Genomic DNA, 19541 nt, shown 5'->3' on the forward strand with positions numbered 1-19541 from the left:
CTGTGCAAGGGAAGAAATTAACCTGGTTCTGGTTTTGTAACTCATAATATTTTTCTTCCAACAGTATGCAAAGAGCCAATGGTCTACTTTGATTGTGACAGTGAGACTGCAGAGGCCAAACAAACTGTGTGTCAAAAAAGCTGTGCGACCATTGACAACGAATGTGTAAGAAAACATTATTAATATATTTGTATCCTATACAACAATGGTATTTCTTAGCAAATTATTCAGTGGAAAAAAAATATCATAATTACTGTCCCTAGTGATTACATGGGTGTAAAACATTCCTGTGAGAAACATCTTTTATATTATTAGCTGCTTTACATATTTTGAAACACTGCCGTACATTGAATGATTCAGGTGATTTCTATCTTTGATGAGTTGATATGATTTTTAAAGGGCATTTAAGACATTTTAGCATAGAATTAAATGAACACTCATGTTTAAACCTAAATTAGTTTATTTTGATGTGATTTAGCTTTTGAATTTGTGCTTTTGGTATACTAACTAAAGAATACTGCTCTGTAGCATCCATTTTGTTGTAGTAGCCATTCTGTGGAGAGAAAAACTATGAGGAGAAAAACATTTGTTTATGTCAGCCAGTTTTTATTTCATTGTACAATCCAGAATTGAAATAAGTGCACTCTGTACAGAGTATGTAGCATTATATAATGACAAGACTTCCTTCAGAAAAAAATACATAGTAAATAAAAAAATATATATTTTATTTAGATTTGACTGCCAGTGTTCTTATAAAGTGTTTTATATTACCTTACAGTACAGCTCACAATGTGTTTCTGGCTGTGTGTGCCCCGAGGGACTGGTGTATGATGATGGAAAGGAGGAATGTATTCCTGAAGATCAATGTCCTTGCACACTCAACGATGACATCTTCTCAGCTGGAGAAACAGTTAAAGTCAAATGCAATACCTGGTAAGATGCTGAAATTCATGATACTCAATGACTACCTTGCATGATGTGTCTCTTATGAGAATCTCAGGTTATGGTGAGGATATTCTTTTACGATGACCTATGTCTTCCTTCATTGCATAGTACCTGTAAAAATAGAAAGTGGGACTGTACCCAAAACACATGTCTGGGCACCTGTGCTGCATATGGAGATGGCCACTACCTCACCTTTGACAACAGAAGATACCGCTTCAATGGAAATTGTTGGTATACCTTGGCTCAGGTAAAATCCATTTTTAAGTTCAATATAATTGTGTTTGCATTCTTCTTTGAGATGTTGGGAGCACTTTATGTTCAGACAGGTCTATTTTCTGCACATTGTATTTTCTTGCATGGAATATTTAGGTCTTACAACTAAACTTTAGCTTGTGTATAACAAATTGAGTTAAATAAACCATTTGAACAAGACAAATGATAATGAGAACTCAGATTCGGATTTTAATAATTTAGCAAATTCATACTATGAGTCCCCAAATGTTTACTTCACTTCTTCTTTCATCCCCAGGATTATTGTTCTGACAACGCTTCTGTCGGTACATTCCGAGTTGTCACAGAAAATGTTCCCTGTGGTTCTAATGGTGTTACTTGTTCCAAATCTATTAGACTCTACCTTGGGGTGAGTGTCAAGTGTTGAGAATATCATGCTATCTTACTAAATATGTTCACCATACATCTATATTACAGTGCTCTGCTGTTTTGTTATCATTGTTCCAAAATTTTAAAAGGAAACATTGGGACAGATAGTTCAGTCAGGTCCACCCACACCACAACCAGGTCCGACAGATACTTCACTCAGGTCTACCCACACCACAACCAGGTCCGACAGATACTTCAGTCAGGTCCACCCACACCACAACCAGGTCCAATTTACCAAGTCCCAACTATGCCATGTTTCTAATCTCTGGCCACTGGAATCTGGAACCATAATAATGAGCAATGATGTACAGAAACTAGAGCAACCAAAACATATTAAGCATTGGAGAGAGATAAAGTACCAACTAATCAGCTCATACTTGTCATTTTCAAGCACATCCTATTAAATGACAGGAGCTGATCAGTTGGCACTTTTATCTCTCTCCGCTTTATTATCTCTCTAAGGCTTGATACACACATTTCCCCCAATTTCCAAACCCTCGCATAGATAATGAGAAGAGATAATACAGGCAGTTTGGGTGGGAACAGGAACAGAAAGTTCTAATGGAAAGGTAAGAATATGCAATAAGTATAGTGGACAATAACTTACTATACAATAAATGTGGACAATTCCATTACCATATTAATAAGGCCATGGCTATTTGAGTGCTAGACTGGATTTGTCTTGTCACCATTTACACAATATAAAATAAGCCACATTTTGTAAAGTTCCATCAGAGTAAAGAGTTCTCCCTTGTAATTTCAGGTATACTCAAATTAGTAATTATTACAAATAAGACATAATTATGAACAAAGATAACTTGTTATGCTGGGTTTTAATGCATGTAGATTCACAGTATAGTACATTTGCTGGTTTTGTTCATATATTCCACCTTACATTTTTTTCCTTCTCTTTTTTATCTAGAACTACGAGTTGATCCTTAAAGATCAGAAATTTGAAGTGATCAAGAAGGATTATGGACAATATGTTTTCTTCAAAGTTCGGCAGATGGGTATCTATTTAGTAGTTGAAGCAGCAAATGGTTTGGTTTTAGTGTGGGATAAGAAAAGCACTATTCTTATAAAGCTGGATCCAAAATTTGAGGTAAATGAACATTGAATTCTGAATACAAACTGTGCAAACATAACTGGTATACTGTATAATATTACCTTATGACTGTATTACGTTTCTTCCCAGTACTAGAAATGACAGCAAATTATTTTTAATAACAGAATTTCTTAGGAAACACTTTCAGAAATCCAAACACAGATAATGAAGAGAATAGGTAGGACAGGCAGTTTAGGTAGTGCATGGAGCAGGGAGTTATAATGAAAAGGTAAGAATGCAATTAGGATAATGACTTCAATATTTTCTGCTGAACTTGAAAGACTAGAATTCCACCCAAAGTAGTCTCTTCAGTTCAAACTGCTTCTAGGGGACTGGGAATGTGGACATTTCACATTTTAACAATGCAAATGTATTTCATTTATTATAAAAGATTTTAGGATTCACTTGCCAATCAAAATTAGTTTAAGGAGTAGTCATGAAGTACACTGTATTTGCCCACTGTTTAAGACCCTTTAAAATAAAAAATACTTCATAGTGAAATATAGCTCATATCAATAGGTTGCGGATAATACAGACCTGTATTATTGATATTTAAAATTTAGAATGTGACGGTAGAACATGAGTGTTTTCTGTTTTACCAAGGTTTGTATGAATGGTCTGATGAATGGTCTGATGGCATAAGTATTTTTTTTTACTGGTATATCAATAAACAAGTAAATGCAAACATTTTACAATACATAATTCAATTATAGTATTTATTTAGCTTATAATAACCAGTTAACATGTCTAACAATCGATGATAAGTATTTTGTCAGTAGCCAGCTGACATTGCACTTACTGTATGTACAATATTTTCTTCTGGCATCCGAGTAGATTCTTAACATGGTTTTATTGAATTACAGGGCAAAATCTGTGGTCTTTGTGGCAACTACGATGGAAATGCTGGCAATGATTTTATCACCAGAAGTCAGTCTGTGGTTGGAGATGTTTTTGAGTTTGGCAACAGTTGGAAACTTTCTCAGAGATGTCCAAATGCTGTGGACATACAGGATACTTGTGATTCAAATCCTTATAGAAAAGCATGGTCCCAAAAACAGTGTAGCATTATCACTAGTGGTACATTTGCCTCCTGTCATGCTCTGGTGAGAAAATAAGTTTTATTCTATAAAATGAAAAATGTTGTATAGTTTATTTGCTTCTTGTGTTCTGCTGAGGTTAGATAGTATCCTCTTTAGATACTTCATGGATATAAAACAGACTTAGAGAAAGCTACTGTTGCTAAATTGGCTCATAACATATCACAGTAATGCTCAATATATAGGGCAGTATAGGTTACTTTAAATAGTAAATCTCAAGTTCTATGGCAAAAGTATTGTTAGCTTATTTCAATAGATTTGCTTACTTTGCTGTCTGAAAACGTACGAGGTTTTGTGACGCGACTGTTATATATCCTTACATTGAAATAAGTTGGAGGGCTGCTCATAATGATTTTTTTTCTCTAAACAGGTGAATCCAGTTAAATACTATGACGCCTGTGTAAATGATGCTTGTGCTTGTGACACTGGTGGAGACTGCGACTGCTTTTGTACTGCTGTAGGTGCTTACGCTCAAGCTTGCAGTGAGGCTGGACAATGTATAAGCTGGAGATCCCCAAATATCTGCCGTAAGTATGAGTTTTTGGAGCAATAAAGAAATAAATATTAACCGCCTTTAATAAATGTAGACTTCAAGTATCTTTAATAGAAGTGTCACATCTGCGCCAATATTTTTGCACTTATTTACAGTTACTTTTTAGGGCAACAAGATCATATTTTGTATGGGTTAAATTGCATTTTAGAATTATTTTATTATCGTGCTAAATAATCTGTGGCATTCTAAATATACCGTAAGAAAAGTAACACTCTTTTACATTTTTGAACAGTTCAATTATTTTAACCCTAACATACAATCTTCTTAGTTTCTCAAAATGATGTTCCTCACCACAACATGAGTTTTCTTAATTGAAACAGGTGTAAATATACAATTTAGTGGTCTATCCAGCAATTGTTTTGCCAAAATGTACTCTCAAAAATAAAGAAAATAGAAAATAAATCTGTGTAACAATTAGAGAACTGAGAACAACAATAGCCATAATTGAAGAATTACCAGGCATGGTTTAACTAAGTACCCTGATTTCTCTCAACAGCCGTATTTTGCGATTTCTACAATCGTCAAGGACATTGTGAGTGGCACTACAAAGCATGTGGAGCCCCTTGTATGAAGACCTGTATGAATCCTTCTGGTGTATGCTTGAACAACTTGATTGGATTAGAAGGTAAGTACAATTTTTTTTTTTTACCAACAATCACTTTCAATTGCGAATTTACTAACAGCCACTTTCTGGCACTTTTTAAAAAAAATCGATGTCAGAAAAACATCTATTAAATGTGTGATTTAGATCCTGTAACACAACAACAATGTTAAATCAATGTAAAATCAATAAAAATTAATCAACATTGACTTTTAGTAAATGTACCCCCTTTTCTCCATTTCTTACTGTGTATAGTATATATAAATTATATATATATATATATATATATATATATGTGTGTGTGTGTTGTAATCAACACTGCCAATGAAAAGATGAAAACGTGTCTCACTATAATACTGCCAAGCTGAAGGCCTAAAGTATGCTTATCAACATTTTGTTGTAGCAACACCTTCATTTCTTTGCCGCAGGTTGCTACCCTAAATGTCCAGTAGACAGACCATACTTCGATGAGGAATCTATGCAGTGTGTTGCATCCTGTCATTGTTATGATGATTACGGAGTTGAATATAAACCAGGAGAAAAGATGCCAAGTGAAAGCAGATGTTCTATTTGGTAAGGAAATTATGATCTATGTGTGTATGTATGTATATAATATAGATTACACATGAGGGTATATCCACTCAGAGTTGGAAGCAGTCAACAACACAGAATACAAAATGAAAACAGCTCTGTCAGATTATACAAGACAGAACAATAGCACTGATGTTCTGAAAGAAAGAAAAGCAATGCGGCTAATAAAAGTTTTAATCGTAGATGTGCACAACATGACCTGACTAACTCTGTAGGTGAAACAGCCCTTTTAAGGAGTAGTCAGAAATAATAGTTGGCAGGGTGGAAAAGTATGTATTTCACTTCTGTTTTGACATTGGACAATTGTTTGTCGACCTAGATTCAGCTTATTAGAAATCATAGAAAAAATTACTAACATCCATGCATTATGGAAACTTAGTAACACTAGTTATCTGAACTATAATAATATATTGTTTTTAATTACTTGTAGCAAATGTACGAAAAATGGCAAAGAGTGCACCCCAGCAAAAGGTACGGCTTCTGATATAATCTTGCTATAGGTTAACTGTGCTGTTCAATATAGCATCATGCTAAATATTCAGTGACATTTTACTAAATTACAGAATTTTCATGTAATATGTGTTTTTCTATGTAACCTGTAGCATGCTGCAAATATCAAGGAAAAGAATTTCTAGCGGGGGACTTAGTCTACCACACAGCGGATGGAACAGGAGGTTGCATATATGCCACCTGTTCACATAATTCAACAGTGGAAAGAACAGTTGACCATTGCCCAACAACTACGAGTCCACCCACGACATTTGATTTCACAACTCCAACAATCTCATCTGAATGGACACCACAATATACACCTTCAGCTGGTTCTGAAATTCCCTCAACATCAACCAAACCCACTTCCAGTGGTAGCTCAAGTACGGAAAGCTCAAGTAGTTCTACTACTGGTTCAGTTACTCCAGGTTCTTCCATTGGTGAAACAAGTACTCCATCAGGTACTCCTACTGTTTATACTATGGCATTACTATGTGCCTGATTCATGTTTGAAAGTAAAGCAAAAAAAAAAAGCACACAACTGGGCAAAACTGCTGCACTACAAGTGGGGCTGATGTAACATGTGCAGAGAGATTTAGATTAGGGTGCGGTATGTTCAAACTGTAATCTAAATTGCAGTGTAAAGATAAATCTGTCAAACATATTATATGTGGGCTATATGCAAAAGCAGCCAGTATTTATCCTGCACTGAAAACATATAAATGTATTTGTTCTCCTTGCATGACAATATGGTTTGTTCCAGACACAAAGTTAATTGCTTTTTATGCTTTAATTACAAACATGAATCAGGCCCTATGTTTGTATTGTACATTTATCTTACTTAAAAATGTAAAAGTATTTTATTTGCCTTTCCAATTGCTGTCTGGTATTGTGTGCTGCTATAGTACTCAACTTTCTGTCAGATAGGATTCCTAAATCCTTTTCCAGCTAAGCTTTTCCAAGTTGTTTTAATATTAATATACTAGCTGAATACCCGTGCTTCGCTACAAAATTTAAAGTATAATCACAAAGAGATGAAAAGCGCTGGTATTTAAGCAAATGTAATACTGCTTTTAAATAGGTCACTTGTGGAAGGATGTTGTTGAGAACTGGTAGCATCAAAGTGCCCCTCCATGAAACCGCCTAAGAACACACCAAAAACAATAAACAGATTTTATTGCACAGGAATCTGTAGTCTGTGTCTTATTTTCTGGACAACGATTCACAATAATCATCTCACCCCTTAGAACCCCTTTGTGGGTGGTATTTTGAAAAATCCCATCCTAGTGGGTGCCTACGTCACAAAAGTAAGCTACTGTCCAAATTTCAAGTTCCTAGTCCTTATGTTTCAGGAGATTTTGTGATGAGTCAGTGGTTTTTGCCATATATATATATATATATATATATATATATATATATATTGGACTGAAATGTCATCAGGAGTGTCACTATTCCTCACAGCGATCCCGAAAACAATGGATTTTTACATGTCACCCACTTCCCACCCCCACCCCTAGGAGTGCTAGTGGTGTCTTACCCCCACAGTATTCTTTTCCAGATTGTAAATCATATGTGTACCAAGTTTGGTGTAAATTTCTCCAGGCATTCCAGATTTATGCTGGAACATACACCCCCCAAAAAAAACTATGGATTTTTACATGTCCCCCCTTTCCCACCCCCACCCCTAGGGGTAGCTAGTGGTGTCTTACCCCCACAGTATTCTTTTCCAGATTATAAATCATATGTGTACCAAGTTTGGTTTAAATTACTCCAGGCATTCCAGAGTTATGCTGGAACATACATACACACATACATCCATTTTTATATATATATATATATATATATATATATATATATATATAGATAGATATGTAGCATAGTTATTACCATGTCCTATGTACTGTATCCATCTTCTCTGATCTAGTTGGCACAGTCCTAATTTGAGGGCTCTACCATCTATTCAAGACATAGCTATGCTGCATTTCTCAATCATGATCCCAATGGTGCACTAGAATTATGTTCAGCCCAGTCTGATTAGTTTCATGTGTAACGACCTTATTTCTTCCATTTATCAACCAATTCTCTGCTGACATATATATTTTTTCATGTTGGCCTTGTATCATTGTCCTTTGTTGTACAGCATAAAAGGCTTGCTCAAATACCAAATACTGTATATTGTATCAGTTACACTACTAAGATTCAGTCTGAAAACTCCAAATTAAAAAGAAAATTATTTTTGATAGGTAAAATCAGGGGATGTAGTCATGATCAAGGGTGATTAGGATCCCGGTGGTCAGCATACTGATGCTGGGATCCCGGCCGCTAGAATGTCGGCAGGGGGCGGTGGGCTATTACCACTTATGGGTGTCCACAACACCCACAGAGTGGGAATAGATCCTGTGGCGAGTGCAGCAAGCCACCGAGCCCATAAGGGGCTTCGTTGTGCTCGCCCTCCTGCCAGCATTCTGACGGCCGGGATCCCGGAGTCAGTATGCTGACTGCTGGGATCGCTTACCCAATGCAAAATCAGTCCTTCTTGAAATCAGTCCTTTTTTTACAATATTTTCCTGAATTGTACATCCTCAAATAATTTACTCGCTATAAATCAAGTTTAAAGTTCTATGTAGTCTTGAGACAATTGTTTTTTTTTATTTTTTATTTAAGATCAGTCTTAACCAGGAGCTTAATCTCTGTTGTTATAAAATATGAGTGCATCTCCTCCTGTATAAGATTTACAGATGTTAGGTTGGAATACAAACTGGAGACCGGCAGATAGGATGCCGGCTGTCACTATACCGACAGCGGCATCCTGTCAGTCAGAATCCCGGCAGCGAGGCAGCGAGTCACCTCACAGGCTTGCTGTGCTCACCGTGCTTCAGGTTATATTCCCACTCAGGTGGTGGCGTGGACCCACCAACCGAGTGGGAATACTGGGCTGCACTCAGAATTCCAACCGCCGGCATCTCCCCAGCTGTCGGATTCCGGCGTTGGTATCCTGAACACTGGGATTCTGACAGGCGGTTTATTAACCACATCCTGTTAGGTTACATCTCCAGGGGTCATACTACAGACCTTACAAACACTTGCGTTAACCTGTTTCAATTCTGCACATGTAAGGGGCCAGACGTTTAAGATACAAGCAAATCTAGACATGGACAGATTTTAGTAAGAGAAGCAATAAGTTAGACAACAGAGCTTGACATTTGGATATGAGGCTCAGTATCTATTCAATTAGATAGTAACAAATCCAGCAGATATTTTAGTCAATCTGTATATAGTAGTTAAAAATCAACCATGAGAATGGTCACATTTGTCTTTACTTTTATTTCCATTTCTTATAATAATTTAATTTCACTACATTCTTTTAAGCTAGATCTCCCATATATATACATACATATTTTGGTAATTTATTAATTTTCATGATTGTCACAGAAATCCTCCTATTTGATTTTATATTATTTTTTTACACATACTAAGCTGCCCTCCCCACCTTTTCTGCCTTTCAAGTCTTCATAACCATGCTGCAACATAGATCCTTTTAAATTCACTGCTCAGTCATAGCTTTTAATAGCCTGATCTCAGTTGTAGCCACTACCTTACGTCAGAATTCTCGCTAACACTATTAATTCAGTATCCGGACTCCAGGTCGACAACAAAAAGGTCGACCTTTTTCCATATCGACCTTGTTCCTGTCGACCTTTTGCCCATGTCAACCTTTTGGCCATGTCGACCTAAGGTGTGTCGACCAATTGGTGTCGACCTGAGGTGTGTCGACCTTTTTGTTGTCGACCTGGAGTCCCAGACCCATTAATTCTAGTTCAGCTTTTTTTCTATTATATGGTCCTATATTAGCGGGCAATTTAAATTTTTGCACACTTCCTTGTCACCAGTTTCAAACTCTCCCTAATCCTGACATTTCATCAATTCTATCTTTATCTCTCATCAAATAGTCCCTAATTTGAAATCCACTCCAAAAAATTGTTGTCTCAATCCAGGGAAGCCTCTTCAATGTGAATCCCTACTAGAGTCTGTAGCCAAGAGAGATATGGGCACTGTTCTTTAAAGACTCTAAACTACTGTAAACCAACTTCAAATATATTTATAAGCTAGGTTCCTGCTGTCTCACAGGTGTAGCATGTGCCACATTGGGTGTTACAGTAAATATTTCCACAGCAGTCCTTGCTGTAACTTAAGTATTGGATAACCACAATTTTAACTTTTTAATTAGTATCAGCATGTTCCATGAGAGTTATGTCCTCTAGAACCCTTCTCAATATACCCAAACCACAATATGATGAATACAAATATCTTGGAGACATTAATGGACATGGTAACTTTGTATCATACTGTATATGATCTTCTAATAGTTGAATCACCTAACATCTGCATCAATTTGAGCTTCATTGCCCTGTGTACTGAAAAAGGTACAGTATATACCTGATTACTGGTAGAATAAAACTGCTACAACTGATATACACAATATTACCAAATTTGGTATTTCATTAGAGTGCGCCAGATCAGGATTTACCTTTATCCTCCCTTCTAGTTGTATTGCATAAATAGCCTCCTGGTTGTCATTTGGCAATATTTGTGTATATAGTATATGCATTTTCCAAATATTAATACATATATTTAATAGTACTTTAATTATAATTATTTTTCATTGTTTTTCAGTTTCACCAACAAAATGTGTTGAAGCTTATGACTGTACTTGGTCAGAGTGGTATGACGTGAGCAGACCAGAAAATGGTGATGGTGATATGGAACGCTTTGAGGATATTGAAAGACAAGGTCACAAAGTGTGCAAAAACCCCAAAGATGTGCAATGCAGAGCAAAGGAATTTCCTTATCAATCTCTCAAAGAAGTAGAACAAGATGTTACCTGCGACAGAAATATTGGCTTCATATGTCTTAATAGCAAGAATCCACCTATGTGTCACAATTATGAAATAAGAATTGAATGTTGTAAATACAGAGATTGCACAACAATTTCTTCAACCACAAGTGGTGTAGAATCAATTCCATCACCAAAAACAAGTTCTCCACCTGAAATTATAACACAGTCTCCTACATCTAAAGAAACCCCACCGTCTTTGCCTAGTGAGTTAACTTCAGAACCAGCAACTTCAAACTCCCCATCATCACCTCCTTCTGTAAGCACATCCCCCAACACATCTTCCCCACCTGGAATTGAGACAGAAAGCACCCAGAAAACACCAGCATCATCTGAAGCAATACCTAAAACTACTAAAGCCTCCCCAACAACAACCTGTGTGTTAAATATGGAATGTCGTTGGACACAATGGTATGATACCAATAGACCTAATACAAGAAGTGATGGAGGAGAAAGTGAAACTGTTAAAGACATTACATCTAAAGGATATGAAGTTTGTGCAGATCGAGAAGTTGAGAACAAAATTGAATGTGAAGCTGTAGATGATGAAGGCATAACTATTCCTGATAACAATCAAAAGGTTACTTGTGACTTAAATGATGGATTGGAATGCAAGAATAGAGACCAAATTAAGAAGGAAAAATGTTACAATTATAGAATAAGGATTGAATGCTGTGAAGAGCGTTGTGAACCTATACCAACACCAGACATACATACAACTGAAACCACTAAGCAAACAACCACAGAGGGTGCATTTACAACCAAAGGAACAACAACAAGTTCACCATCAGAATCCTCACAACCACAATCTTCAAAGTCTCCATCATCAACTCCCTCTAGTAGCACATCATCTACTGAAAAACCTGTACCTGATACATCCATCCCCTCAACATCATCTGAGGTTACCCCGTCACAAACAACAGTATGTGTGAATAAGATGAAATGTCGATGGACCCCTTGGTATGATTATAATACACCAAATACAAGGAGTGATGGAGGAGAAACTGAAAGTGTTGATGACATAAAATCAAAGGGCATTGAAGTTTGTACAAACCGGGAAATTGAAGACAAAATAGATTGTGAAGCAATTGATAATAAAGGAGAGAGTATTGCTGATAACAATCAAATGGTTAGTTGTAATGTGAAAGATGGATTTAGCTGCAAAAACAGAGACCAACCCAACAAGGAGAAATGTTTCAATTATAGGATAAGAATTTTATGTTGTGAAGAGTATTGTGAACCTCTACCCACATCCAAAATAACAACTACTGAAACCTCTGAGCCAAAAACCACTGCTGGTGAAACCACAATAAGCACATCAACATCAGAAACATGGCCAACAAAGCTTCCTTCTACAGGTGTACCAATAACTGAAAAGCCTGGCCCTGAAACATCTTCTCCATCTGAAAACACATCCCCACCATCAACATTATCATCATCATCTGAAGTTACAACTGCTGTTTCACCCACATCATGTGTACATAAAATGGAATGCCGTTGGACTCCCTGGTATGATATTAACAGGCCAACCTTGCAAAATGATGGTGGAGACAGTGAAAGTCCAGAAGATATAAAATCAAAAGGCTATGAGATATGCAAACATATGCACGAAGTTGAAAACAAAATAGAATGTGAAGCTATTGATCATGAAGGAGTAACAATAGCAAATAATCAACAAATTCTTACTTGTGTGCTCGGGAATGGATTGACTTGCAGGAATATAGATCAGAAGAAAAAAAATGAAAAGTGTCATAATTACAGAATAAGGGTTGAATGTTGTGCATCATACTGTGAACCAGTATTGACCAAATCCACTCCTCTTGCCACTCAATCATCTGTACCCTCATCAGCCATTACAGTACCTACCACAACATCCTCAGTTACAGAACCTAGCTCAACTTCTGAAGACTGTGAGAAATTTAGAGCATCAGAATGTCAATGGACTGAATGGTTTAATGAAAATAAACCATCTGAAGATATAGATGGTGAAGACAATGAGAACTCAGATAATTTGAGGGCTAAAGGAATAGAGGTTTGTAAGCGGGGTGAAATTGAAAACCAAATTCAGTGTAAAGATGAACAATATTCAGAATTAACTAATGAAAATACTGTACAAAAATCCACCTGTAATGTAAAAGAAGGATTGATTTGTAAGAATAAAGACCAACCAGGAAAAATATGTCATGACTACAGTATAAGAATTGAGTGCTGTTCTGAAACGTTTGTAAAATTCTGTGGTGAATCAACCACACCTTCATCTACTGAAAAAACAAGTATCCCAACAACAACATCTATTACAAAACCTTCTTCACCAGGATCTGAGACATCACCACCATCTACCTTAACTACTGGCGCTAAAACCACTGGTGTACCATCTGAACCTACTCAAGGCACTAAGACTCCAAGTACTTCTTTTCCATCAAGTCCATCCACAACTGAAAGTACATCACAACCAACAACAGTGTGTATAAAGAAGAAGGAATGCCGTTGGACTCCATGGTATGATACTAATGCTCCAAGTACAAGAAGTAATGGTGGAGACATTGAATCATATGAAGATATAACATCTAAAGGATTTGCGATATGTATAGATAGAGAAGTTGAAAACAAAATAGAGTGTGAAGCCATTGATAAAAATGGTGAAATAATATTAGATAATAAACAAAAAAAGACCTGTGATTTGAAAACTGGATTAACTTGCTTTAACAGAGATCAGAAAAATAAGGAAAAATGTTATAATTATAGAATAAGGTTTGAATGTTGTGCAGAACACTGTGAGAAACTGGAAACACCCACTACAGCTGGGGCATCTACAACTGCATCAACAACCACTTTAAATGTACCTACATCAACTGGAATATCTCAGACATCAACTTCTACACCAAGCTCATCTACAACCTCAGTAACTGAGCCTGGATCTCCAACTCCTGAAGATTGTGACAATTTTAGAAAAGCTGAGTGTTACTGGACAGACTGGTTTAATAAAGAAACACCTACCTCTGATATTAATGGAGGAGACACTGAAAACACATCTAAACTAAAAACTGAAGGAATAGAAGTGTGTACAGATGGTGAAATTGAAAATCAAATTGAGTGTAGAGCTGAGAAATATCCTGATTTAGCATTTGAAAGAACTGGCGAAAAACTAACATGTAATGTAGAAGAAGGTTTGATTTGTAAAAATAAACATCAGCCAGAAGAAAAATGTAATGACTACAGTATAAGAATTGAGTGCTGTTCCAAAAAGTTTGTTAAATTCTGCGGAGAGTCAATTACACCTTCTGCTATATCCCCAACTAACATCCCAATAACAACAAGTGTATCATCAACAGGGTCCTCAACTCCTAGCCAGCCATCTACTGAAGAAACATATACAAACTCCCCAACACAAACTACAAGTATCACATCTTTTCCAACTACGACATCTTCCACAACAAAGACTGAAAGTACTTCCTCCCCATCTTCTACTACCACAAGCTGTGAGAAATTCAGACAAAGTGAATGTCACTGGACAGAGTGGATAAATACAAAAACACCTTCAGCAGATATAAATGGTGAAGACAAAGAAAATTCAAATGAACTGAGATCTAGGGGAATAGAGGTTTGTAAAAATGAGGAAGTCGAAAATGATATTGAGTGCAAAGCTGAGAAATATTCCGATTTATCTATTAAAGAATCTGACCAAGTAAAAACATGTAATGTAAAAGATGGATTAATTTGTAAGAACAAAGAACAAAGAGGTGAACCTAAGCAGTGTCTTGACTATGCAGTCAGAATTGAATGTTGTTCTAAAAAATTTATTGAATCATGTGGAAAATCAACCCCATCACCTACCTCACCTTCATCTAGTGAAGTGACAAAAGGCCCATTAACAACATCAGTAACAGAAATTTCCTCACCAGGCTCAACATCAATAACTGGTGAGAAGTCTACCCCTGGTATGCAAACAAGTGGGGAAACCTCTACTACTAGTATATCAACAAGTGGTGAAACCTCTACTTCTATTATATCAACAAGTGGTGAAACCTCTACTTCTATTATATCAACAAGTGGTGAAACCGCTACCCCTGGAAGACCAACCGGTGGTGAAACATCTACCCCTGGTACTCCAACAAGCGGTGAAGCATCTACTCCTGGTAGACCAACAGGTAGTGAAACCTCTACCCCTGGTACTCCAACAAGTGGTGAATCATCTACCCCTGGTAGACCAACAGGTGGTGAAACATCTACATCTGGTAGACCAACAAGTGGTGAAACCTCAACTCCTGGTACTCCAACAAGTGGTGAAATATCTACCCCTGGTAGACCAACTGGTAGTGAAACATCTACTCCTGGTAGACCAACTGGTGGTGAAACATCTACCCCTGGTACTCCAACAAGTGGTGAAGCATCTACCCCTGGTAAACCAACAGGTGGTGAAACATCTACACCTGGTAGACCAACAGGTGGTGAAACCTCTACCCCTGGTACTCCAACAAGTGGTGAAGCATCTACCCCTGGTAAACCAACAGGTGGTGAAACCACTACACCTGGTACTCCAACAATTGGTGAAAACTCTACCCCTGGAAGACCAACAGGTGGTGAAACATCTACCCCTGGTAGACCAACAAGTGGTGAAGCATCTACCCCTGGTAGACCAACAGGTAGTGAAACCTCTACCCCTGGTACTCCAACAAGTGGTGAATCATCTACCCCTGGTAGACCAACAGGTGGTGAAGCATCTACACCTGGTAGACCAACAAGTGCTGAAACCTCTACTCCTGGTACTCCAGCAAGTGGTGAAATATCTACCCCTGGTAGACCAACTGGTGGTGAAACATCTACCCCTGGTACTCCAACAAGTGGTGAAGCATCTACCCCTGGTAAACCAACAGGTGGTGAAACATCTACACCTGGTAGACCAACAGGTGGTGAAACCTCTACCCCTGGTACTCCAACAAGTGGTGAAGCATCTACCCCTGGTAGACCAACAAGTGGTGAAACTTCTACCCCTGGTAGACCAACAGGTGGTGAAACCTCTACCCCTGGTAGACCAACAAGTGGTGAAGCATCTACCCCCGGTAGACCAACAGGTAGTGAAACCTCTACCCCTGGTACTCCAACAAGTGGTGAATCATCTACCCCTGGTCGACCAACAGGTGGTGAAACATCTACACCTGGTAGATCAACAAGTGGTGAAACCTCTACTCCTGGTACTCCAACAAGTGGTGAAATATCTACCCCTGGTAGACCAACTGGTGGTGAAACATCTCCCCCTGGTACTCCAACAAGTGGTGAAGCATCTACCCCTGGTAAACCAACAGGTGGTGAAACCTCTACACCCGGTAAACCAACAGGTGGTGAAACCTCTACCCCTGGTGCTCCAACAAGTGGTGAAACATCTACACCTGGTAGATCAACAAGTGGTGAAACCTCTACTCCTGGTACTCCAACAAGTGGTGAAACATCTACCCCTGGTAGACCAACTGGTGGTGAAACATCTACCCCTGGTACTCCAACAAGTGGTGAAGCATCTACCCCTGGTAAACCAACATCTGGTGAAACCTCTACACCTGGTAGACCAACAGGTGGTGAAACCTCTACCCCTGGTACTCCAACAAGTGGTGAAGCAACTACCCCTGGTAAACCAACAGGCGGTGAAACATCGACACCTGGCACTCAAACAAGTGGTGAAACCTCTACCCCTGGAATACCAACAGACGGTGAAACCTCTACCCCTGGTAGACCAACAAGTGGTGAAAGCTCTACCCCTGGTAGACCAACAGGTGGTGAAATTTCTACATCTGATACTCCAACAAGTGGTGAAAACTCTACCCCTGGAAGACCAACAGGTGGTGAAACATCAACTCCTGGTAGACCAACAGGTGGTGAAACCTCTACACCTGGTACTCCAACAAGTGGTGAAAACTCTACCCCTGGAAGACCAACAGGTGGTGAAACCTCTACCCCTGGTAGACCAACAGGTAGTGAAACCTCTACACCTGGTACTCCAACAAGTGGTGAAGCATCTACCCCTGGTAGACCAACAGGTGGTGAAACATCCACACCTGGTAGACCAACAGGTGGTCAAACCTCTACCCCTGGTACTCCAACAAGTGGTGAAGCATCTACCCCTGGTAGACCAACAAGTGGTGAAGCATCTACCCCTGGTAGATCAACAAGTGGTGAAACATCTACCCCTGGTACTCCAACAAGTGGTGAAGCAGCTACCCCTGGTAGACCAACTGGTGGTGAAACATCTACTCCTGGCAGACCAACAGGTGGCCAAACCTCTACACTCGGCACTCCAACAAGTGGTGAAACATCTACCACTGGTATACCAACAGGTGGTGAAACTTCAACTCCTGGTAGACCAACAAGTGGTGAAACATCTACTCCTGGGAGGCCAACAAGTGGTGAAACCTCTACACCATCAACCCCTGGTAGACCAACAGGTGGTGAAACCTCTACCCCTGGTAGACCAACAGGTGGTGAAACATCTACACCATCAACCCCTGGTAGACCAACAAGTGGTGAAACCTCTACCCCTGGCACACCAACAGGCGGTGAAACCTCTACACCCGGTTCTCCAACAAGTGGTGAAACCTCTACCTCTGGTAGACCAACAGGTAGCGAAACATCTACACCATCAACCCCTGGTAGACCAACAGGTGGTGAAACCTCTACCCCTGGTAGACCAACAGGAGGTGAAACATCTACCCCTGGCAGACCAACAGGCAGTGAAACCTCTACACATGGTACTCCAACAAGTAGTGAATCCTCTACCCCTGGTAGACCAACAGGTGGGGAAACCTCTACACCTGGTACTCCAACAAGTGGTGAAACCTCTACCCCTGGTAGACAAACAAGTAGTGAAACCTCTACACCTGGTAGTCCAACTAGTAGTGAATCCTCTACCCCTAGTAGACCAACAGGTGGTGAAACCTCTACCCTTGGTACTCCAACAAGTGGTGAATCCTCTACCCCTGGTAGACCAACAGGTGGTGAAACATCCACACCATCTACCCCAGGCAGTTCACAACCTAGCAACACATCTCCGCCATCTTCTAGCTGTAAAATATTGAGAGAAAGTGAATGTCGCTGGACAATATGGCATAACACAAATAAACCTTCCCTAGAAATGAATGGTGAAGAAAAGGAAAATTCAGATCAACTGAGATCTAAGGGGATAGAAGTATGTAAAAAGGATGAAGTTGAAAATGATATTGAGTGCAAAGCTGAGAAATATTCAGATTTGTCTTATAAAGAATCTGACCAAGTAAAAACATGCAATGTGAATGATGGATTGGTTTGTAAGAACAAAGAACAAAAAGCTGAACCTAAACAGTGTCTTGACTATGCAGTTAGAATTGAATGTTGTTCTAAAACATATATTGAATCCTGTGGTGAAATAACCACATCTCCCACGTCAACCTCATCTTCAGAGGTTACTCCTGGCACTACACCAGGTGAGACTTCTCCAGGAGAGACAACTTCAACTACTGGATCTCCCCCTCTTTTTACCTCATCTTCCATTTCGGGTACCACCACAAACACTGTAACTGTGACTTCAACGTCTGGTACAACAGCTTCACCCATAGGTTCCTCTTCTCACACCACATCTTCCACATCAGTTACTAGTAGCACCGAGATTCTAGCAACAACTAGTGGACCTGAAATAACTACACCATCATCTTCTAAATCTCCAACGGTACCTCCATCTGCCAGCACAACATTTTGTTACTGCAAAATAAAGGATGAAATGTATGCTCAAGGTAAGAGTCAATGCATAATTTTTGTCTTATAGTTATAATTTAGATTATTAAACATTTTTAGTAAGTTAAATATTTTGTGCATGAATTTCTTTAAAGGTTAATTCTAGACTTTAAATTTGTGTTACAGAACGTTGATGTAGGACTAGCTTCATTTATCTGGGTTAGAATAGTATTACAACTTACATTTTAATTTTGATAAAATCATAATTTATGAAAACTAACAAGGTTAAAACAGTTACAAACAGTTTCAAAATCTTTTTGACTTAAAATTTTCAAGTTGATTTTTCAAAAATGTGCTTTTTTCTAGTGCTTCTGTAACAAATGTGCTAACATACCAAACTATACAACAGCAGAAAGACAACCAATATTCCTTTTGCATTTATTGGAACAGTTACATCTCTTTGTTGTAGCATCTTTTGTAGTAGAAGCAAAATATTAAATTCCTTTACTGCAGCCCTATCAAGCTCTTTGACTTACTGCTGAGGTTGCTTTTGTACTGCTTAGCACACTGATGAATGCAACTCCTTCTCTTCTGAAGCAAACACTGTGGGGGGGGGGGGGGGGTTGGTTTGAGGGGGAGTGAGAAAGATCTCTAAAGTCCAAATTGAGTTGTTGCTCATAACAGCCAATCAGATTATAGCAATCTAGCTAGCTTCTAGAATTTACTTGAAAAATTATAGCAGAAATCAGATAGGCTTTTCCATTTTTTTGATAAATATTCCACTTAATGAGAAAACCTTAATACCGTAAAGCAGTGTTATATCTCATTTGTCTGGTTATATGGACCCCCAAATAGTTTGTTATACCACCCTTTCTATTTCCCCCCAAAAAAATATTCTTGCTGAAATTGAT

General features: G+C 38.5%; 1 protein-coding gene across 1 annotated transcript in view; it reads left to right on the plus strand.

Moving 5' to 3' along the window:
• The window catches only part of LOC134968654 (uncharacterized), a 188434-nt gene that overhangs the window by 17253 nt on the left and 151640 nt on the right, over positions 1-19541 (plus strand). The window contains exons 22-33 of the mRNA XM_063944178.1: positions 65-165; positions 779-933; positions 1054-1192; positions 1475-1585; positions 2528-2707; positions 3574-3813; positions 4178-4334; positions 4857-4985; positions 5390-5534; positions 5983-6023; positions 6155-6502; positions 10716-18689. Coding sequence (XP_063800248.1) covers positions 65-165; positions 779-933; positions 1054-1192; positions 1475-1585; positions 2528-2707; positions 3574-3813; positions 4178-4334; positions 4857-4985; positions 5390-5534; positions 5983-6023; positions 6155-6502; positions 10716-18689 — 9720 coding nt within the window. The remainder of the gene's footprint in view (positions 1-64; positions 166-778; positions 934-1053; positions 1193-1474; positions 1586-2527; positions 2708-3573; positions 3814-4177; positions 4335-4856; positions 4986-5389; positions 5535-5982; positions 6024-6154; positions 6503-10715; positions 18690-19541) is intronic.

Source organism: Pseudophryne corroboree, chromosome 11, assembly GCF_028390025.1.
Source record: "Pseudophryne corroboree isolate aPseCor3 chromosome 11, aPseCor3.hap2, whole genome shotgun sequence".
Lineage (NCBI taxonomy): Eukaryota > Metazoa > Chordata > Amphibia > Anura > Myobatrachidae > Pseudophryne > Pseudophryne corroboree.